This window comes from Centruroides sculpturatus, unplaced genomic scaffold, assembly GCF_000671375.1.
Source record: "Centruroides sculpturatus isolate CEXI.00-Female unplaced genomic scaffold, Cexi_2.0 scaffold1699, whole genome shotgun sequence".
NCBI classification, from domain to species: Eukaryota; Metazoa; Arthropoda; class Arachnida; order Scorpiones; family Buthidae; genus Centruroides; species Centruroides sculpturatus.
In genome coordinates, this window is record NW_019386091.1 from 35,220 (window position 1) to 60,025 (window position 24,806).

Sequence of the window (24,806 nt, forward strand, 5' to 3'; positions counted from 1 at the left end):
AAATTAAAAAAGCATAAAGCGTCTGGAGAAGACGGTATTGTAGCCGAAATGTGGAAGATTGCTGGTCCAAACTTAAGAAAATCTCTGCACAACGTAATTCAAAAAATTTGGGAAACGGAAGAAATACCTGATGAGTGGAAATGTGCACTAATCCATCCACTACACAAGAAAGGAGACAAAACAGATACAAATAACTATCGTGGAATATCACTTCTCCCAGTAACGTACAAAATTCTATCAGATGTAATAAGAACCAGGCTAGAAAAGCAAGTTGACGCTCACATAGGGGAATATCAGGGAGGTTTCCGTAAAGGAAGGTCATGCATGGAACAAATCTTCAACCTGAAATCTATAATTAGGCATTATACCAGGACAAAATGCAACTATGTTGTCACTTTTGTTGATTTTAAAAAAGCATATGATTCCATTGATAGACCAACCTTGTTCGCTACACTTAATGAATTTGGTGTAGATGATAAGCTGATAAATTTAATTAAACAGTCCCTTACAAATACTAAATCTAAAGTAAAATTTCTTGGAGAAATTTCTGAGCCATTCGAAATCAAAACTGGAGTTCGGCAAGGAGATGGTCTCTCACCCATACTCTTTAACTGTGTGCTAGAAAAGATCATTCGAGAATGGGAAAAAGCATTACAAGAAGCTGGGATAAATAATCAAATTAAATTAGGAACCAAACACAAAGGAGTAAAAATCAACGGCTTGGCTTTTGCAGATGATTTCGCGGCCTTGGCTAAGGATGTGAACTCAGCCATCACCCAAATTAACCTCCTAGGAAAAATTGCGAAGAAAGCAGGTTTACAAATCTCTACGTCCAAAACAGAGTACATAACAAATATTTCAGGTGCCCCAAAATCACTAAAAACGGATTTTGGAGAAATTAACAAAGTATCAAAATTTAAATATCTTGGAGAAATTATTGAAACAAATGGGTTGTCTAAAGCAGCAAATTGTGCCAGGACACGGAAGTTGGAAATTGCCTATCAACTTTCCAAAGACATTTACAACAAAAAATCAATCTCCATTAATGCAAAAATTAGACATTATAACGCAGTGATAAAACCGCAAGCACTTTATGCAGCAGAAGGTATTGCTACTCTTAAAATGGGAGAAATAGAAAATATGGAGAAAAAAGAGAGGAAGATCCTTCGGAAAATTCTGGGGCCAAAAATAGATGAACATGGTAACTACGTGCTAAGGAGCAATAAAGAGCTTTATCAAAAAATCCCAAGACTCTCGGATACAATTCGGAGAAGGCGAGTAAGCTTCTTTGGGCATATAAAGAGAATGGGGGAAAATAGGCTAACGAAACAAATTTTTATGTATTTCAACAACCTAAAGAATAAGAATCAATGGATCAATGACACTCAAAAAGACATGGCAGAAATGGGCATATTGGAAGAAGATATCCAGAACAGGGAAAGGTTTAGAAACAAAATAAAGAACTTCAAGGGTTTTCAGGAAAAGGAAAATAACAGACGTGGAAGACTCTTCACTCAGGAGCAAAGACAACAGCAGAGCGAGAGAATGAAGAGGTATTGGAAAGAAAGGAAGAAGAACAAAGGGAAGGGAAGAGGGAAAAGCAAGTCATAATTAGTTGTTTGTACGTGGTCCAAAGATGGCCGGAATCGACACAAGAAGAAGAATATAGAATTTTGTTTTCAATATCATCAAAACTTATTAAAATCTGTAACTAGCAAATTAATATCATCCAATGAGTAATCAGAGTTTCATTTATTAAAGTTTAATATTTTAAATTCTCTTTTAAATATAGTTTATCAGTTAAATAAATATTATTTATTATAAATATTAATATGAACCATATAGTAATTTAATGTTTAATGAGTTGATTTTTCTATGTATATTAAGAAGGATTATATTTAATGAGTTCGTTTGATCACACAGTATAAATTCGATTTGAAGAAAGACAATTTTTTAATATTATTATTATTGCTACTGTAGAATTAGAGTTAAATTCTCATATTATATCTTTTACTTTCATTTCATTTTGGTAACTAAATTTCATTTCAATTTAATTAAAGTATAAATTTTAAAAAATTATATTTTTATAGATTTCACGTTAACAATTTAATAAAACGGATGAAATAAGTGAATATAATATCAAAGAATTGGAAGACATGACAACATTTGATATAACAATGAACATTCTATATATGAACATTATACATATGGCCAGTAAAAAATACTTGAGTGTGTATGAAATCTTTTTGTCATTTTCTTATTAAATACAAAATAATACTAATCCTAATTTTTATTTATATAAAAGTTCAGAATGCGATGCTAATAGATTTTGAAAGAATTTCAGGTTTAAGATCGTGAAATTACATATGGCCAGTAAAAAATACTTGAGTGTGTATGAAATCTTTTTGTCATTTTCTTATTAAATATAAAATAATACTAATCCTAATTTTTATTTATATAAAAGTTCAGAATGCGATGCTAATAGATTTTGAAAGAATTTCAGGTTTAAGATCGTGAAATTATTTATCGACAGTTGGCCATAAAAAGATTACACAGTCCTATAGAAGCTGTAATAGACATTTATATAGATTCTGTTAAAAAGTATCAATTATCAGCTAAAGATCAATGGCAACTTAATTTTACTACCAAAAAAATTCATGGATTAAATTTTATAGACGAAAATTATCGGATAAAAGTGGCAGGAGTGAACATAGTAATTTNGTGTTTTGGAAATGTTGAGTCGAATTAGTCTAGAATTGATTGAAAGGTTTTTTACCATAAAATTAAACAGCCGTAATCCGTAAAGTGTATACGTGCCGGGCTGTGATTGGCAAGGACTCGTACAAAATGGATTCATAAAGAACGGAACGTATCTACCGTGTTATAGGAGGGTCGACTGTATATATGTTACGGTTCGTGTAATAAATCCAGTTAGTATTAATAATAACCGTCTCATATTAATAATATTCGCGTTTTTTGGTAACTCGGTTAATAACGCATAATAATTACAGATTCCCACAACAGCTTAAAACCATTAAATGATATTTACCATCGATTTTGCTCAGAGAAAAGAAAAACGTGCAGCAATTTCTTCCTCCTGGTGTTTCTCGCATTCTTTTACTTTTCTTTTTTGCTTGTTTTTTGTATAACAGTTTTGTAAAGCAATAGTATTTATAAGGATGGATATATTTATTCTATAATCGATATACTGAAGTAACTGGAGTTCGCTGATAATCACATGCTCTTTTTAAACCATAAGCAAACAAAGTAGTGCTTCTTTAAAATAAAATTCAATATATCTATAACTAACAGGTAGACCCGGCGTTGCTCGAGCAAAACAAACAGGTCATCGAATCAAAAAGATAAGTACGGATAACGGTAGAAAATATTTATCGAACGAATTTAACAACTTTCTCGAAGAAGAAGGAATCATACGACAACTAAGTATCGAATACACCTTACAACAAAATGGTGTAGCAGAACGTGCAAATTGGACACTTGACGAAAATGGCAGGGTGCGTAATGTTGCAAGCAGGTCTACCTCAGTCACTATGGGCAGAAGCAATTAATACAGCCACATTTCTACGAAATAGAAGTGCGACAAAAGCCCTCGATGGAAAAACATCGAATGAGCTGTGGTTTAAGCATAAAGTTTAAATCACATTGATGTTGGTTTCTTTAAAATTATCGGAAGTAAAGCTATATTGCTGGACAAGACTGGAAAACGAGGAAAATTTTATCCGCAAGGTGATGAGTACGTGTTGGTCGATTACTCGAATAAGTCAAAAGCGTATCGACTCTGGAAACCAGGTACTAAAACTGTCATTATAGGACGTGATGTGAAATTTGTTGAAACAATCCACACAAGTAGGCCTAACACTTTTCTGAAGAGTATCTCCGCTGAGCCAGATTTTGCTGATGAAACACCAAATGACATGTGTATAATGCCGCTAAATCAGACGACAGAGATGAACAGTGAGGACGATACAAAACTAGATGAAGAGTCTGATAATGAATCTAATGTGGACAAATATCTGGAAAAACAACGACAAGAAATTCAAGAGGAAAGTCGCATGGGCCAATAAAAACGAGGTCATCCAAAAATTCAAAGAATGGAGAACGCGGAAGACCGAGAAAAGTTTACCAAATTGTTAAAAACAAAATTTCAGACTCCAAACATGTATCCGAAGCGTTAAATTGAGATGATAGAGAGACATGACTAACCGCCATGAGAAAAGAATATGAGAGCCAACGTGAGAACAACATATTGCTCTTATTACCGAGGCCAAACAACAAGTGTTAACAAATCGTTAAAACAAAAACCAACCAACAAGGTGACATAGAAAAGTATAAGGCGCGACTTGTAACTCGAGGTCATACCCAAGAAAGAGGTATAGACTATGATGAAGTTTTTGCTCCAGTCGCTAGATACGAAATAATAAGAATATTATTAGCTGCCTCCGTAAATGAAGAAATGCACGTACAGTACATCAAATGGATGTAACTTCCGCTTACGTGCAAGGTGATTTATCTGATGAAATATACATGGAGCAACCCGAGATGTTCATCCTGGGCGAACAAGAGGATTAAGTTTGCAAACTATTGAAACCTTTATACGGATTAAAACAATCTGGAAGAGAATGGTACAAGAAGTTAGATGGCTTTATCACAAGTATTGGAGGCGGGCTCACAGCAGCTGATCCATGCGTTTATGTATTCAGGAAGGAAGAAGATCGAGTGCTACTTATTGTTTATGAAAACGATTTAATATTGGCAGCAAAGAAGTTTGAAAATCTTGAGACCATTAAATCGAAACTAAAGTCACCATTCAAAATAGTAGACCTAGGCCTTATAAGTAACATTTTAGGCATGGAAATAAAGAGAGAAAGACCAACAGGTAGCATCCGTCTGACACAAACAAAATATATTAATGAACTGATGAAGAAATTCAACTTAGTGGATACAAAAACTGTCGCTACACCGATAGAGTCAAATATGAAAATTTCGAAGAAAATGGGTTCAATCTCAGAAAACGAGAGACAAGACATGAAAAATCGGCCTTATAGAGAGCTTATCGGAAGTCTAATCTACCTGGCAAACGCAACACGTCCAGACATCGCTTTTGCTGCGAGCACATTAAGTCGTTTTTGTGCTAATCCCGGTAAAACACATTGGATGATTGCGAAACGTGTTTTGAGATATCTCAAAAGTACTTCTATGTATGGAATAACATACGTCAAGAACAACGGAGAACTTAAAGCCTATACGGATTCAAATTGGGCTGGAGACATAGATGACAGAAAGTCGTGTACATGTCGGTAACATTCTGATGTTAGCAGGCGGTCCAATTAGTTGGAAGTCAAAGAAACAGACATCTGTTGTAATGTCGACCATGGAAGCAGAGTATTCAGCTCTAACTGAAGCTTCGCGAGAAATAACTTACATAAAAAGACTGTTAGTACATATGGGTTTTAAAAGATGTGTAAAAAACCCCACTTGTGTTTACTGCCATAACCAAAGCGCCATACTGTTATCGAAGAATGCGGTTTTTCACAAGCGTAGTAAACATATCGACATAAGCTATCACGTCACTCGAGAATTAGTCGAAAAAGGGGAAATTGTAATTTACTACTTGAGGACAGACCTAATGATCGCAGATCAGTGCCAAGCAGAAATGTTGTCTAACAGTTGATCGACCGCGCATGGGCGGAAGCAGATCACTTGATGAGCCAGGACGTCATACCTGTTATCAAAGGCGTTTAGAGTGTACATGCAATTCTCCTATTGTTAATCAAATCGATAATACTTTATTTCTAATCCATTCTTTAGGTACGTTCGCTTTTTTAATTCCCTCCCAAAATTCGTTAAATCCTACCGGGGCAGTAGATGATTTTCTGGTTCTTATAACATACGACAATAAATCGATAATGTTAATGTTTATAATTTGCTCGTTATTCACCACTAAATCTCCTTTTTCATTCCAATCGTATTGATAAGACTTTAGTAATTGAATGATATGCAGAACATATTTTTGATATGCAAGTGGAACCGAAATGCTTATCTGATCTTCGATAGATTATGGTTTTGTTGGTTCGGGCGATGGTTGTTGAGATTCTTCGGTTGGTTATAATACTAAAGAAACTGAAAAGAAAGTTCTTTTGGTGCATGAATAGTTTGTTTAAACCTCGAAATTAGTTGACTCAATAGTTTAACTTTCAAATCATCTGATAATGTACTTTCTTCTTATAAATCTTGAATATTATCGTGTATTCTTATTTCTGGTTTTTGTAGTTGATATTTAGGTACTAATTCAGGTGGTAATAATGCCACTTAATCAGCCATTTTTTATTATAATCCAAAAATTCTTTTAGCTAATGATATTATCGAAGATAAAATTTCATCTAAAACTCCTCCAGATTGGTTTACCAAAATCCTCTTTTCTGCTTGGAGACCTATATTTTTATTTGCAAGTTTTCGTATACATTTTTCATATTTTTTCAACTTGTTGACATTAACTGGTAAACAACCTTTAAGCGAGTTGTCACAAATTTCACATATGACTTTTATTTGATCGGAGGAAGCTTCTTTTAACAAAGCTTTTCTCTGAGCAGGTGTTGCCTTTGCAAACACATTTAACAAATAATAATTTTTTTAATATTCTTCATTTTTGTGGAATATAAACCCAATACACGGCTTTGTTCTCGGAAAAAAACGTCAGTCTCTTAAACACAATTCTTTATCTGTAGACAGGTGGAAATCGATTAATAAATATATGTATGGTTTGGATGTCGCAGTTAAATATGCATGTTTAAAGTAGTTCGTTCTACCTATGAACACTTAGTGAGCAAGACAATTGATTTGACTTTCATCTGTTATTCTGAAATAATATTAAATAATGAGCATTTAAACTTATATCTCTTATTACTTTATTACAAGGAAATAAATTTTGCATTATCAATATAACGCTTATATTTTTATGATGGGATTGAACGGTAAATAATACGGCAATTTTTTAGGTTAAAGAATGCATTAAATCGTCTATAATTATTAAATCTAAATTTTTGATATTTTCGGGAATACCACATTTAAAATGAATATTTTTCTCTTCCACGAACCATGGCTGAAACATTGAGTAACACCACATAACTCTTTTTAACAGTTTCTCATAGATATTTTCACGCTGCATTTCTCGAACTAAGAAAGTTTCTCCAGATTGAGATGGACCGATGACTATACAACTAAATTAAATGCATTTTGTACAAAGTAAGTTAAATTCTTTCTTTAATAATTGCACACCGATATGTTTATGAGGTAGTCCTTCACGCGTGAATTTTCGAATATTATATACATCTCTTCCTGCTTTCGTACATTTATGTAAATAAAAATTTCCATCTAAATATAAAGAATATTCGCAAGTAGTATTTTTTATATCAATTTCTTTAAAACCCGATCTGCTTAACAAAAAACTATAAAAAATAATTCTAAATAGTTTATAATAATGATAGCAGCTAGTAGTTTACGTGACATGATGTAAAAATAATACTTAAAACCAAATCATTGTGTATTAAATGAATTAAAACACTAATGCACATGCGTGAAAACACAATAAAACTAGATAGCAAACTCAAAATTATTTTATTTGAAAAAATGGAAGTGTGGTGCAGATGTACTACCCGCATTCAGTTGGACTGGGATTTTTTCACTCAATGAAAAATTATTAGTTCCCTACGCCTCCTCTTCAAAAAAATTCTCTTGCATCGAATTGGCAGAAAAATCTGCTAAATCACAAAACTTTCCTCCGACCATTAAAATTCATTGACTTATTATTTTAATATATACATAACTTTTTTCAAAAGTATTTGTTATACTAAGAAATGATCTTGAAATATTACTGAATTACTTTCATATAATATAGAATTTTAACTTCGCCAATGCCGGTCCCAAGCCCGGAGCTCCATCGCGCAAGGGATGGAGAAGGAGGNTACTACCCGCATTCAGTTGGACTGGGATTTTTTCACTCAATGAAAAATTATTAGTTCCCTACGCCTCCTCTTCAAAAAAATTCTCTTGCATCGAAAATTAGGAAATTATATTAGTGATCTGCAAATAGTAACTACCCACTACTTTTGTATCTCACAAGGATCCAATATATACATAACTTTTTTCAAAAGTATTTGTTATACTAAGAAATGATCTTGAAATATTACTGAATTACTTTCATATAATATAGAATTTTAACTTCGCCAATGCCGGTCCCAAGCCCGGAGCTCCATCGCGCAAGGGATGGAGAAGGAGGAGGGGGAGGAGTAACACCTCGTAAAAAAACCTGGGTTCATCTGGCTCCGGATGATAGCACTCTGTAAGGGCCCCTGTCAAGGGTTACAGACGAAGAGGACCAACGACATTGGTGACGGACGAGGACAATAGTCCCAACGGCAGTGATGGCGGAAGAGTACTCTTCCAAGATGAATTTAAATCCAGACACGACGGTTCTCGTATCGAGCGGTACTCTGGTCAGCGTCGGTTCTCCATGTTAGGAGCGGCTGATTACAATCCTCTAGGACTTACAATCTTAGTTGTAACATTGAAACAAAACATCTGCTTTTGTTTCCCCAAACTTAAATTCTAAACAACTATGCATGATGGAAAAATTCAAAAATAAAACTACTCCAGGTGGTAACCCTAAAGGAAAATCCACCGTTGTCATAGGCAACGCAACTGGGCCTGAGGATTCTGGAGAGCCCAAAACACCATGCAAAAACAAATTGGAGCATATTAAAAACCCTAAAATCAAACCCAAGGTGACATACTTCTTTGGAACACTAAATGTTAACTCGATGCTTAAAGTGGGTAAATTAAAGCAACTAAACCAAATGTTGAGAGAGGAAAACATCCTAATCCTAGCAATACAAGAAACAAGATTCATAGATATCAACACAACCGATTCAGAGAATTACAGGTATTTCAAAGGGAAACCCGGTAAAAGAATAATGAGGAACACACCTCATCTTGGTACGGCATTCTGCGTACATAGAACAATAGTGAACTCGATTACGAAATTTCAATCCCCATCGGGCAGACTATCACTTTTAACTTTTAAATGTGCAAACAAGTCATACACGTTGATCAACTGTCATGCACCAATCAATGAAGATAACAGGAAAAATCCCACTAAAGTGGAGCAGTTCTGGGAACAATTGGAGGATGAAATAAGCAAAATCCCTCGTGAAAATGTCAAAATTCTTGTGGGTGACTTCAATGCGCAGATAGGGAAAGAAAAATCAGTTCGGAATATTGTAGGCAAGTATCCTGCACACAAAAGAACAAACCAAAATGGCCTAAGATTAATTGAGCTCTGTAAGGCTTTCAACCTCAAACTAATGTCAACAAATTTCAAAAAACTTCCAAGGAAACAGAAAACATGGAGATCCCCGAATCCGGAACTTGGAGAATTTCAAATAGATCATGTGGCAATATCCAAACAGAATCAAAAAGAAATTTTGAATGTCAAGATCAAAAAAGGCATAACCTTTGAAACAGATCACCATTTGACAAAAATAAAAACCAAATTGATTCCCCGAAGAAAAATACCGAGAAAATTTCAAAAAATCAAGATAATTGATAGAACAAAACTTCAGGAAGAGTCTTCCAGATTCAGACAAATGACCGAGGACATTGACAGTGGAAATTGGGAACAAATATCAACAAACATCACAAATGCCGCTGAGAAACTTGCTCCTCTAAAAAGATCCCGTAAACACAGATGGTGGAACGCAGAGTGTGATGAAGCTTTAGATAATAGAATCCATGCCTGGAGAAAATGGTACTCAAATAAAACCCAGGAAAACTATAATACCTTCAAAGAAACTAGAAAGTCTACAGCTAAAATACTAAGGAATGCCAAAAGGATGTACAACAGGAAACAATTAGAACTCATTGAAGAATCCTTTCAAAAGAATAACACAACAGACTTTTATAAAACTTTTAAAAAAGAATTACAAAAATACCAATCTCCCAGTCTGTGTTTTAAAAAGGAGAATGGGGAACTAGCGCTAAGCAACTCCGAGAACTGCAAACTGTTGGCGAATTATTTTCAAAAACTTCTGAATTGTGAGGAGCCCCAAGAAAGGCTAAGTTTCCAACGACCAAAAACCCAAAATGTTAGCTCTCCACCACCTGACTTAGAAGAGATACAAAAAACAATCCAGAAATTAAAAAAGCATAAAGCGTCTGGAGAAGACGGTATTGTAGCCGAAATGTGGAAGATTGCTGGTCCAAACTTAAGAAAATCTCTGCACAACGTAATTCAAAAAATTTGGGAAACGGAAGAAATACCTGATGAGTGGAAATGTGCACTAATCCATCCACTACACAAGAAAGGAGACAAAACAGATACAAATAACTATCGTGGAATATCACTTCTCCCAGTAACGTACAAAATTCTATCAGATGTAATAAGAACCAGGCTAGAAAAGCAAGTTGACGCTCACATAGGGGAATATCAGGGAGGTTTCCGTAAAGGAAGGTCATGCATGGAACAAATCTTCAACCTGAAATCTATAATTAGGCATTATACCAGGACAAAATGCAACTATGTTGTCACTTTTGTTGATTTTAAAAAAGCATATGATTCCATTGATAGACCAACCTTGTTCGCTACACTTAATGAATTTGGTGTAGATGATAAGCTGATAAATTTAATTAAACAGTCCCTTACAAATACTAAATCTAAAGTAAAATTCCTTGGAGAAATTTCTGAGCCATTCGAAATCAAAACTGGAGTTCGGCAAGGAGATGGTCTCTCACCCATACTCTTTAACTGTGTGCTAGAAAAGATCATTCGAGAATGGGAAAAAGCATTACAAGAAGCTGGGATAAATAATCAAATTAAATTAGGAACCAAACACAAAGGAGTAAAAATCAACGGCTTGGCTTTTGCAGATGATTTCGCGGCCTTGGCTAAGGATGTGAACTCAGCCATCACCCAAATTAACCTCCTAGGAAAAATTGCGAAGAAAGCAGGTTTACAAATCTCTACGTCCAAAACAGAGTACATAACAAATATTTCAGGTGCCCCAAAATCACTAAAAACGGATTTTGGAGAAATTAACAAAGTATCAAAATTTAAATATCTTGGAGAAATTATTGAAACAAATGGGTTGTCTAAAGCAGCAAATTGTGCCAGGACACGGAAGTTGGAAATTGCCTATCAACTTTCCAAAGACATTTACAACAAAAAATCAATCTCCATTAATGCAAAAATTAGACATTATAACGCAGTGATAAAACCGCAAGCACTTTATGCAGCAGAAGGTATTGCTACTCTTAAAATGGGGGAAATAGAAAATATGGAGAAAAAAGAGAGGAAGATCCTTCGAAAAATTCTGGGGCCAAAAATAGATGAACATGGTAACTACGTGCTAAGGAGCAATAAAGAGCTTTATCAAAAAATCCCAAGACTCTCGGATACAATTCGGAGAAGGCGAGTAAGCTTCTTTGGGCATATAAAGAGAATGGGGGAAAATAGGCTAACGAAACAAATTTTTATGTATTTCAACAACCTAAAGAATAAGAATCAATGGATCAATGACACTCAAAAAGACATGGCAGAAATGGGCATATTGGAAGAAGATATCCAGAACAGGGAAAGGTTTAGAAACAAAATAAAGAACTTCAAGGGTTTTCAGGAAAAGGAAAATAACAGACGTGGAAGACTCTTCACTCAGGAGCAAAGACAACAGCAGAGCGAGAGAATGAAGAGGTATTGGAAAGAAAGGAAGAAGAACAAAGGGAAGGGAAGAGGGAAAAGCAAGTCATAATTAGTTGTTTGTACGTGGTCCAAAGATGGCCGGAATCGACACAAGAAGAAGAATATAGAATTTTGTTTTCAATATCATCAAAACTTATTAAAATCTGTAACTAGCAAATTAATATCATCCAATGAGTAATCAGAGTTTCATTTATTAAAGTTTAATATTTTAAATTCTCTTTTAAATATAGTTTATCAGTTAAATAAATATTATTTATTATAAATATTAATATGAACCATATAGTAATTTAATGTTTAATGAGTTGATTTTTCTATGTATATTAAGAAGGATTATATTTAATGAGTTCGTTTGATCACACAGTATAAATTCGATTTGAAGAAAGACAATTTTTTAATATTATTATTATTGCTACTGTAGAATTAGAGTTAAATTCTCATATTATATCTTTTACTTTCATTTCATTTTGGTAACTAAATTTCATTTCAATTTAATTAAAGTATAAATTTTAAAAAATTATATTTTTATAGATTTCACGTTAACAATTTAATAAAACGGATGAAATAAGTGAATATAATATCAAAGAATTGGAAGACATGACAACATTTGATATAACAATGAACATTCTATATATGAACATTATACATATGGCCAGTAAAAAATACTTGAGTGTGTATGAAATCTTTTTGTCATTTTCTTATTAAATACAAAATAATACTAATCCTAATTTTTATTTATATAAAAGTTCAGAATGCGATGCTAATAGATTTTGAAAGAATTTCAGGTTTAAGATCGTGAAATTATTTATCGACAGTTGGCCATAAAAAGATTACACAGTCCTATAGAAGCTGTAATAGACATTTATATAGATTCTGTTAAAAAGTATCAATTATCAGCTAAAGATCAATGGCAACTTAATTTTACTACCAAAAAAATTCATGGATTAAATTTTATAGACGAAAATTATCGGATAAAAGTGGCAGGAGTGAACATAGTAATTTACAAAACTTATTAAATTATTTCACAACGTATGACAAATTATTTTTATTTAAAAATGAATAGATAGAAAAAAACATTTTAAAAAAATGGAACTACAATTATTTAGACATCGAAGTTCTTGGGTGTCCAAGATTAGATAATATTAAAAAAATTGTTATCACCACAAATATCTTAAAAAGCATTGTTCTCTTTGCGTTATCTTACGAACAATTCTTAATTGAACAAAAATACATATTTTCAAAATCAACACATTGTATAGGTATTTAATAAATAAGTACAAAATATAAATTAAATAATTATTATATTGAACTATTTCCCTATTTTATTTTGTCTTATTGTTAAAATATTTCAAATTTTAGTGTTTTAATATTAGAACAAAAAATTAGCAAATATGTATTTAGTTAATTAATGATTTTCAACCACATCTTTTCGATATCTTTAAATTTATGTATAAATAATAAGTAATTTTTTAATCAGAATCAAAAGTTTCAACGATCAGCAAACATCAACATTCAATAAGATGAATTGTAAGTATATTTTCCATATACATCTATAAAACTTAAAGATTTGTGATGAATGTGTCATATTTGTAATTAGAAAATTAATTTAATTAAAATTTGTGGTCAGTATGGACCAAACCACTACTACTGATATTACGTATATAGATATAGATAAGTAGTATAGCACATATAGTAGTCATAGTAGTATATATTCATAGTCATAATAGTCACGGTAGTAGATAGTAGTCATAGTAAATATCTGTCAGAACATAGAAAGAATTTATCCAAAATTAATCTGGATTCAACAAAAAGTAGGAGTTATAGGGAATTTATAAACACAAACTAACACACACATATACCCACACATGATGATTTTCTATTCATATTATTAATGATGGCAAAGTTATGAAATTTAGGAAATGCCTTTCATTTCTAATATCAAATAGCAAGCATTAGATACTGAAATGTTATTTAAGTATTGTAATGTAAAAAAATTTGTTAAATTAAATCTAATTGTCTATGATATAAAACATACCAGAAGCTGTAATAGTCTTGGTAGGCAATAAAGTGTAAATAGAACATATTGATATAACGCAAATAATTATGTGAAAGCAGCAAAAAATTATTATTTCTAATTATCTGAGAAAATTTGTGAAAATTACAGAAAGTAACGAACTTGTGCAAAGCTTGTTAGTCGATAATTGATAGTTTGCTATAAATTGTTTGATTTAATCTTAAGTTAATTTACTGTTACTGAGCTGCAATTTGAAAAAAATCGTGAATGTATAGATTTCCACTGTCCTCTGTCCGGCTGCCGTTCGACTGTCATTCTTTAATCTCGAGACGAATGTCAGACAGATAAACCTTGAGATACAAACTGGATACAGCAGTTGCAGTAGGGCCTGATTAACTATATTTTTATGTCTGGTATAAACCAGAAGTCACGTTATTTCAATTCATTGAAAATATGTTTAAAAATTGCAGCCCGGCATTCTTATGATGTCACAATAAATAATTGCTTGTGTTTGCTTTATTTTTGTATTTACAAGAAAAAATGTCCTATTACATATCATACTACACTGAAGAATATTTTTAGATGGAAATGCAAAAAAATGAGCAAGAAACACAATAGTATAAGCAATGATTTTTTCAGATTTTAGTTTAAAAGTCGTGTAGGTCTACATTTAATCGGAGAAAAAATAAATTACAACAGTTTTATCTGAATAAGTTATATATAGTGTAATACATTTTAATTTATTTTGTATTTTACATTACTATTATTGATTAATCGGCATTATTAAAAAATTAGCTGTATCATATGAATCACTTAATTAGGTTTTAGCTATATAAAATTTTTAGAAGATAATATACATTATAATGTACATATTTATCTCAGAATATATTTTAAAATTACTATTATAAATATAAATTATAGAATTTTATACAACTCTAACAGAGGTCGTATATTACATTATTATACTTGTTTAAAAAATATAGTATACTATATTAAATTCATTATATTATCCGTTTAAAATATAATTTTATAACTAATTTAATATGAATAAATAATTTTTAACAATAACATATATTATGTTAATATTAAATTGTTAAAATTATAAAATAGTTTATTTTTAAACAGGCCAACTCTTAAAGGAAAATCAACAGTCTTACAACAGAGTGAATAACGATAAATTACACATATTCAAATATAATCATTATTATATACGTACTAATTTGGATAAGTTTAATGTATTGTTGTAATGTGTTCAGTCTTTAGTCCATTAATAATAATTTAAGTTTACTAAACATAAAAATTATTTTATAAACTATAAATGAAGTTTATAAAATCATTGTAGCAGAAAATGACATTAATTGGAATGATTAGTCGTTAGTTTCAGATTTGTTTATATGACGTTTACTTGCTTGTATGATCTACTGAATAAACCAAAGGATTTAATAAATTCAAAATTTTCTCGATGTTGACATTGTTAATAAACTTTTTGTTGAAAATAAAAATAAATTACGGAATTTTTTTTACATGTTACTGTATTTTTTAAAGCGGTATACGTGTCAGAATATAAGGAAAAAAGCTCTTGTTAGTTTTAAAATTTTTTTACAATAATTTTTGCCTCAATAATCTTCATTACTAAACGTATATTTTATGTTTATTCAATAATTTTAATATTGTCTACCATATATAAAAATTTCTAATAATAATTCAGAATAATTTGAAAAATACAGAAAAAAATATAATTAATTAATTGATGCAAACTGTAATAAGAAAGAAAAATAATAATATGTTTTATAATAATCTAGCTAAAATTTATATTTTTTCGTTATTATTTGTAAAAACTTATATAACAGAATCACTTTTTGATTTTAAAAAACTCTTACGGGAACGCGATTACCTGGACGGGAAATGAACGAAACGGGCTCATCTAAATAAACGAAATTACGAATAATCTACAAAGTTTACTTTTGTGTTTAGGTACATAAAAACGCTATGCATTTACAGATTTATGAACTATAAATTCTCTAATGGAATTACTGCAATTAAAAATAAATTACTTTACTTAAGATGGAACATAATGTTTTGTACATGATTTGGTTTCACGTCGGTACTAACGACAGATAACGTAGTGATAACGTACAACAATACTGTCTCTGGTTTTCTTCTGCTTTCATTTAGTTTATTTTTATTTTTATATTTTTTGAAAACAGTATTCGATAATAGAGTGTCCACTTTATTGCATTACAATTTTAAAAGTAACTTTAACTTATATTTAACATCATCTAATTGTAGACTGATTGCGAAAATAAATCTATAACATTTCAGTTCATTTTAAAAACTGAAACCATTTGTTTAACGGTAACTTCCAAAATAAATATAATTCCTGAAAATGTGTATCCAATTATTAGGATTCCGAATGTTCCATACAAATCAGTTAATGTTAAAGGACGAAAATTATCAGTTTCTTCTAACAACGACTGTCTTTCATAGCTGTAACGAAGTAACTCATCATTAAAAAACTTTTCTTGTAATCCTGCTTCAAGGCTTTTTCTCAAACTGATATAAAAAATATATGTCAATGATTAATATATAAATTCTAAAATAATTTTAATAAATCAATATTTAATGTTTAAATATTTACTAATGTAAAGTTTATTTNGTTTTTATAATTTTATTTTTAATTTTAGCCCTTATATTATAGCTAGCAATTTAGAATGTAATTGTGATATTAGAAATTTATTTCAAAAAGTTTTGGCTCGAGACCTTATAATGAAAAAGAAAACATTATTAAAAGAGAAAGGCCAGTGCCTAAATTAAATATAAATACGTCAACAAAAAAATTTGTTTGACATTTTCACGATAAAATTTATGTAGATATAGGCCCTGTACACACTAGGCGTTTGACGAGCGTTTAGCGGAGCGTGCGCACTGGCTCGGTTTGGAAATGGATGTGGAAGTGATTGCTTGTGTGTGGCTCCTCTATCGTCGCTATAAAAGACGACGGCAGANTTATGTACGTTTCTTCACAAAACTATATTCATACAATCGAATATTTTGTACCAGGTATGTATAATTGTATATCGATCACACATTTTATTTTAACAAGTAAGTTTTTATAATTTTATTTTTAATTTTAGCCCTTATATTATAGCTAGCAATTTAGAATGTAATTGTGATATTAGAAATTTATTTCAAAAAGTTTTGACTCGAGACCTTATAATGAAAAAGAAAACATTATTAAAAGAGAAAGGCCAATGCCTAAATTAAATATAAATACGTCAACCAAAAAATATGTTTGACATTTTCACGATAAAATTTATGTAGATATAAAATGGCTTTGTGGATGCATAAAAATGCAAAAAAAAAAATTGTTTTGTTGGCATTGCCTACTATTTTCAAATAAAATTAGTGTGTGGAATGAGATTGGCTTTGACGATTTAAATAATTTGATTAAAGATGGCGAAAGACACGAAAATCCTAAATCNTTGCCTACTATTTTCAAATAAAATTAGTGTGTGGAATGAGATTGGCTTTGACGATTTAAATAATTTGATTAAAGATGGCGAAAGACACGAAAATCCTAAATCTCCATCGATTCTTTCGTAAAATTGAAGCAATTTGGCAATCAAAACAGAATAGAATTTAACATTAGTACACAATATAAAATAAATATTGAAAATTATAACGAGATAGTTACGGCTAATAGATATATTATATTTTAGTGGACATTATCAAAGCGAGAATTGGCATTTAGAGGGCGTAGAGAATCTATTAAATCTAATATAACAGAGTTAACTATATTGAACTTGCTTATTTATTAAGTGCGTTAGATAATCTATTAATTAAAAATACATTTAGAGAAGTCCATGGTTTTTACTGGCTTATCGAACAAACGAATACGAATGGACCCTAGACCATCGCTGACTGATTACCCCTGGAAGTCGGCTTGTTACAAAAACACAGCTTCCCTATCATCAAATGTCACGGCACGCCCCTGTCAACATGTATATTACATAAAAACACGTGCGTATTCGAATGCAACGTTGTGTTAAAATTTCAAAGGAATCGGTAGGAACAAACGAACGTTACATTTTTATTTATATAGATAGATAGAAGATAATCTGGTTTCGTTTTTAGTTCATCCTGACAGAAAAGCATAATGCCTCACAGAAAAGCCAACATAGGTCGTCGTACTTGCGGAGTTAGCGCCATCTGTTGGACATAAAAGCCTTAATCCTAGATGATATCTTTTAATTTATATGAATGTTTAACGGAGTAATATACAGACTATGTCCACCCTGAAGTTCCATTCTAAATATTGGTGAAAGAATTTTTGAAATCGGATGAGTAGTTTCGGAGATTACCTCCTACATCCAAACTTACAAACTTTACCTCAATATTTGTATAGATTATTGGGTTGCAATTTTAAAAAAGTATAAACTATAAATTTCAACTGTCGTTGGCTTGTCTGTTTTTTCTTAATCTCAAGAACGAAGTTAGATAGATGAAAGTTTAGACCAAAAGAGAAAAGCATGGAGGAGGAGCCCCATATACTGTACCTACTTCTGGTTACTCACATTACTTCAATTCAGAAATTTCCCCTGAAAACAGTTGGGTAGATAACCAGCACGACTATATTTCTTACAGGATAAGTATGATACACAGGGGCAAAACCACCACTGATAATTAAGAACATTATGAAGAAAATTTGTAGCCCCGCATTGTGACGAAGTCACAATAAATAATCGATTGTCAGAATTAGTTTGGTTTATTTGGTTAAGGCAATGCGGCACGTGAGCGATCTGTTTAGGAGGAAGCATCCGGAGGACTTTTATCGAAAGCTGAACTATATTTAGGTGAAAAAACCTGGAAAATCCACGTGGCCAGCCTGTTGTCCATGCTTGAACCAATGACTAACTGACTATCAGTGTTCAGTGTTCAGTTAAAGAATTTGTCACACAATTTAAAGAATTTTTAAATTGTGTGACAAAGTCTTTAAAAATTCTTTAAATTATGTACAGTACAGGAATAATTAATTTTTAAAATGCATTAGCTTGATCAGTCGGTATGATAAATCCTTATGTAAGTTAACTTTCCTAGTTATATATATAAAATAATATAATACAGGGGTCAGCAACCTTTCAGCGGTGTTGTGCCAAACATAAATTATAGTCTTATTCCGAGTGCCAACATGATTCTACCATGTTTATTATATATGTTATTCAAATTTTCCAGTTATAATGGACTTCAGAAATGTATGATTTTGAAATTAAGTTGTTAATTGAATTATGTTCTTACTTGTGAAGCGTTTGCATAACACGTGGATGCCGACACGGAACGTAAACGCATGCGCTGTAATAGAAATATACAAACAAGAGATTCGTTTTTACTTTACCACGACCTTCGCTGAACTATGTCTTCCATTTAAATGTGTAATCAATAATTAAAATATAATTTATACTTCATTTCTATTCAATTAGTGCGCCACTGAAAATCGTCCCGCGTGCCATGGGTTGTCGACCCCCGCTATAATATAATAAATATTAAAATGAAAACCATATAAAAAGTTTGATTTTTTAGCCTACTATTGTCAGGTTTATCAGGTGGAAGAGGAGGAGGCTGCGCTGCATCAATGTGAAGTGGAATTTTTCAGCTCTTGGATTTTTAAGTTATTTTGATGAATTTTAATTATTTGTACTAAGTGTTATATATTTTATGAAAGCGTTTTTCTTGGGGACCAAAATATCGTCAAGTTTGTTGAATTCGGACGCTCCATTACAAAGTAACACTCTTTTAAAATTTTGTTTACTTTTCGGATTCGATTTTCCGAACATAAACCGATTAACCGGAATCAGATATTATGGGTTGTCCGCAATGCTAATGTGAGTACATCTTCCAATTTTTGAGGTTCTGGGTCCAGTACTTTAGAAGATATCAACTACTTCCGGTGATTTTTTTTCGGTACCCTGTAACTTCCTTCCGGTAGGCTACTTCTGAAAGATATTCGGGTAATTCTTAGAAGACATAAAATGTAATACTCTCTGAAAATTTAATAACCATAGCTCTTATAGTTTTTGAATAATGGCAATTCTACGATTTATTTTAATTTCAACTTTTCAATTACCATAGCAACTGTCATTGATGTTTTAGTCAGGAACTTTCTAGAACAATTACAGGAAGTTGCATTTTCTACGTTTCTATACATAATTTCAGCCATATTATATATTTTTAGAATCGTCTCGAGCCAAAGTAGACGATACAAATGTTTTCAAGTTACTTGAATTAATATTTTACTTTAGAATAATTTTAAACCTAACATTCTGAATTAATTAAATAAATATCTGATTTCATCTTTGTTCGATATGGAATCGGAGAGAAAATTATTTCATGATTTTGCTAACAGCATTCTTGATGAAATAAAGAATTATTCACAGTGTAACCCTAGGGGTAGACTTGGGGTGGAGTGCCATTTGACTTATATCTTGACACAGTTTTACATAGTGATTGAACACGCTGAAGCGGTCTTTGAGAAACAAAGATTCTTTGAAAGCTTGGATCAAAGATTTTCTGTTATACCAACTAAGGAGGACATTAAAGAGATTCGGGGTTCCCAGGATAAAGAATCAATTAATATTCTGAAAGATATTCTTCAGAAAGTGAATAATTTCGAAAAGCAACCATCTGACGTACACACAATTGAAAGAAATGCTACTTATCCTAGTTATAGAGATGCATTAAAACAAAATAATATATTGTCTAATATTGTTAAAGCTCTGCCTGAATTAGCACATGCAGTCTTAGTGTATAGCAATGATGAGAATTCAACATCTGACCAGACAAAAAACAACTTACTTCAAAATGTAGAGCCTCACAATATTGGAGTTAGAATAAAACGTGTTAGAAAAATAAATAATGATGGAGTTGCTGTTGATTTAAGTTATCAAAAGGATGCTGCGCACTTAAAAGAATTTGTAGACAGAGTCCTGGGTTTAACATCCCACATGCCTAAAAAGATATTGCCTTTAATCAAAATAGTGTCCGTTCCTTCAATTGTTAGCGAAGAAGAACTTATTGAAGATATATATGAACAGAATACACATTTGTTTGAAGATATTTCTTTTCGCGTATATGCTGAACAGATTAAAGTTAGATTCTCCTTAAAACAAAAAAGTGATGAATATGTTTCCTGGGTGATAGAAGTGTCTTCTGAGATAAGAAAAAGAATTCTTAAAGGAAAGAAAGTTCATATAAGGTGGTCAACCTATAGTGCATATGATTATATTCCAATACTGCAATGTTTTCGATGTTTGTCGTTTGGACACATAGCGAGAAATTGCCCTGCATCTGAGAACGTATGTAGCCATTGTAATGAGAACCACTTGTTTGAAGACTGTACCAAAAGACATGGAACACCAAAATGTGCAAATTGCCTGAGGAAAAACAAACAAGAACATAATCACAATACAATGGACAAAATGTGTTCTACATATCTTGAAGAAAGGATAAAATACTTGAATAGAATTGACCTTCCATAAGACAATTGTTTGATTACAAATTGAAGAATGCGAGGTAACTTTGATAGTATAGAATTTATTATATATTCAGTGAGGTATTTTCTCAGGTTACACCAATGTGTTTTAATGTTTGTCTTGTATTTAATTTTATGTATTGCTTATATTTATTATATGTCTCTTCAATCCGAATGGTTAACAAACGGTAGACTTTCTTTCAGCTCTGAGGTTAAGTATTCCTTTATTGTAAATTACATATGCATTTCAGGCTTGTATGAGCCCCTCTTCAGTGTAATTCTACACAAAATTTAAAAACAAAAAATCAATTTACAAAAATTTTTTTTCCGTGTAAAGATTAACCAACATTAAATTCTTTTCCATACCTCAGATGGTTGAGTAACACTTTTTAAAAATCTTTTATAAAAATTGTATGACATCGACTATGACATTATTACCAACGAAACACATGAATAACAATCGTATATGAGTATAATTTCCAAACCTTAAAAACAGTAAATATCTATTATTATCGTACATATTATTACCCATTATATTATTACGTATTATATTATTACATTTTACATTTTTTTAAATTTACANCTAAAACATTGTGATTTTTAAATTGTATTTGTAAATGTAATTGTATAATTAAAAAAATGTAAATTGTAAAAAATGTAAAATGTAATAATATAATACGTAATAATATAATGGGTAATAATATGTACGATAATAATAGATATTTACTGTTTTTAAGGTTTGGAAATTATACTCATATACGATTGTTATTCATGTGTTTCGTTGGTAATAATGTCATAGTCGATGTCATACAATTTTTATAAAAGATTTTTAAAAAGTGTTACTCAACCATCTGAGGTATGGAAAAGAATTTAATGTTGGTTAATCTTTACACGGGAAAAACAATTTTTTGTAAATTGATTTTTTGTTTTTTAAATTTTGTGTAGAATTACACTGAAGAGGGGCTCATACAAGCCTGAAATGCATATGTAATTTACAATAAAGGAATACTTAACCTCAGAGCTGAAAGAAAGTCTACCGTTTGTTAACCATTCGGATTGAAGAGACATATAATAAATATAAGTATTTATCAGCCATTATACAAGATTTTATGTATTGCATTTATTGTATATAGTTTTATGTACTGTGTTGTAATATTTTAAATTTTATTATTTGTAACTTAATTTATTTTACCAATTCTTGGATGTATTCAAAACATAATTTTGTAATTTTGTAAACAATTTTAATCAGGTTGTGCTTATTGCGATACCTGAATATGTAATTTTAATATTACGTTAATAAACCAGTTGAATAATGATGTCCGGTTTATCAAGATACTCGAACGGTACGAAATGGCACAATTTCATTGGTCAATTAGACACCAATGAAAAATGGGGTATCTTCAATTTTTTCAGATATCTTAACTTTTTTCTATCTTTAAGAATGATACCACTAAGGAACTGTAGTATTTCACAGCCGAATATCAAATGGTAATCTGACAATGAATCAAATTTTGAGAAAAACGGATCAAATATTTTAACTCGGCACTATCAAAAACAATTTAAATCGTATTTTGTAAAGGCTATTAACCTTGCATTTTGAATTTTCCAGTTCCAATGCTACCATACCGCTGGTCCGATAGAAAGATGAGACAGTTGCAGAAGGGGGTTGAAGTAATTCGAGCAAAAGTAGTCGTTGACCTCCTCCTGGAAGATATAGTCGATGGCTATCAATTAATACCGGTTTACTATTAATATTTGAAAAGTGGTCAGTATTAGACCGGTTGGGATGGCTCCGCCCGTGATCGAGTTGATAACCTTAATGTATGAAAGATTTCATATGACTTATTTAAATAAAAAATTGTTGTAAAACAGAGAATAATTTCTTTTATGTTATACCTACACGAAAACAAATTATGTCACTGACAAATTTTAATCAACGTTGTTTTATCTATTTAATTATTTTGTCATTTTAAATCAGTGTTTCTCAACGGGGGCGATATTGCCTCCATGTGGGCACTTTTCCATGTTGAGGGGGCGATTAGTAACAATTTATATTTTGAAGGGCGAAAAACAATTTTCTGGGCGATATAGTAAAACATTATATTAAGAATAATTAGATATTTTATTTGTTATATCGTACGATAATTAAACAAATAACATTATACTAGTTAGTCTATTCAATGCAGTACGAATTTGGCGTTAGCCTTGTCCCTCGGCATCGGAATTTTGTAGTGAAAGGGGCGATACTACTTAACGGTTTTATTGAAGGGGACGATACTACGTTAAAGGGGGTGACACTATGTTGAAGGGGGCGACGGTTCGTTAGAGATTGAGAAACACTGTTTTAAATTGTATATATATATTACTGTGAGGAAACGTCGGGTAGAGAGTCTAACTCTGCCCCTTTTAATTTAATGGAGATGGTCAGGTAGTGACCGCTCACGTTGTCACTGGATGGCATAATAAGAGGGTTCATAGTTCGAGTGGGAAGGTCCATGAGGTCGTAGATAAGGTGTCGGCGATATACGAGTAATCACAACCCATTTAAATAAACAGGACAAATTTAATATAACAAAAACAAACACTTGGATTACAGCATACAGAATAGGAGAGCCGTAGCTCGGATAACAACGAGCATAGACCAAGATTCGTACTACGGGAAGGACTGTCTTAGCGCTTAAAATCTATCTTAATTTCTAAGTCGACCGAGAGAGAGAGAAAGTTTACGTAAGGTAACCTAAATAACACCCCTTAGACCGATGGTTCCTGATCTCGTAGTATGGGGCGTTGGCGAAATGCACCAGAATCGACTGTCATTATGGGTGGCAAGTAGTCCTCCATTCTTTCATCGAGGTGTATAGGTAGGGCGATACTTTCTTCGAGTCACAGTGATAAAAGAAGAAAAATTTTTGGCTTTTTGCCTAATATTGAAGAGCGAATCAGGCAAATGAAATGGCTGAATCATGATAGAATAGTAATGATTTTTCTCTCTGGACACGATGGTTTGGGAGAGTTTAAAAGGCGTTTTAGCCTTGGTGATAGACATGGTTGTATTTGTGGTGAAGATATAGAGGATTTGCAACATATAATGTATGATTGTATACAGTGGCAATATCAGAGGTACTTATTGAAAACGGTGACGCTGGCTGAGGGGCTAGGTTGGCCTTGTAGTATTTATAATTTAATAAGGAATGATAAGACATATAAGGAACTTCAGATTTTCTTTAGGAAAGTTCATAACAGCAGGAGCGCTCAATTGTAATTTATTCCTGGGCGAGTTGTCCAGTAGTTTGTTATTTGTTTGTTCTTTTTTATTTAATGATTATATTAATTTACTGTAATAAAGATTGTACAGAATAAAGTAAAGTTAAAAACCCCGTTGTGCAACAGCGGTGCGGGGCGTTCTGATCCCTGTAAAGGGAAGTGATGATCCCCTAATGAAAAAAAAAAAAAAACTTTCTTCGAGTCGTCTGGAGATAAAGTTCGGCCTGGAGTGTGGC

General features: G+C 31.8%; 1 protein-coding gene across 1 annotated transcript; it reads left to right on the forward strand.

Moving 5' to 3' along the window:
* The first annotated feature begins 8,642 nt into the window (after nucleotides 1-8,642).
* LOC111613536 (craniofacial development protein 2-like) lies at nucleotides 8,643-9,666 on the forward strand. Its single transcript, XM_023354884.1, has 2 exons — nucleotides 8,643-9,522; nucleotides 9,626-9,666. The coding sequence occupies exons 1-2, from the start codon at nucleotides 8,643-8,645 to the stop codon at nucleotides 9,664-9,666; spliced, it is 921 nt and encodes a 306-aa protein (XP_023210652.1).
* Nucleotides 9,667-24,806: the final 15,140 nt, after the last annotated feature.

What these genes read in the sequence shown, in the direction of transcription:
- LOC111613536 (XM_023354884.1), top strand. Translation starts at nt 8,643, where the DNA reads ATGGAAAAATTCAAAAATAAAACTACTCCAGGTGGTAACCCTAAAGGA. An exon ending in GAATGTCAAGATCAAAAAAG is followed by an intron (nt 9,523 to 9,625) that starts GCATAACCTTTG and finishes GATAATTGATAG; the next exon opens with AACAAAACTTCAGGAAGAGT.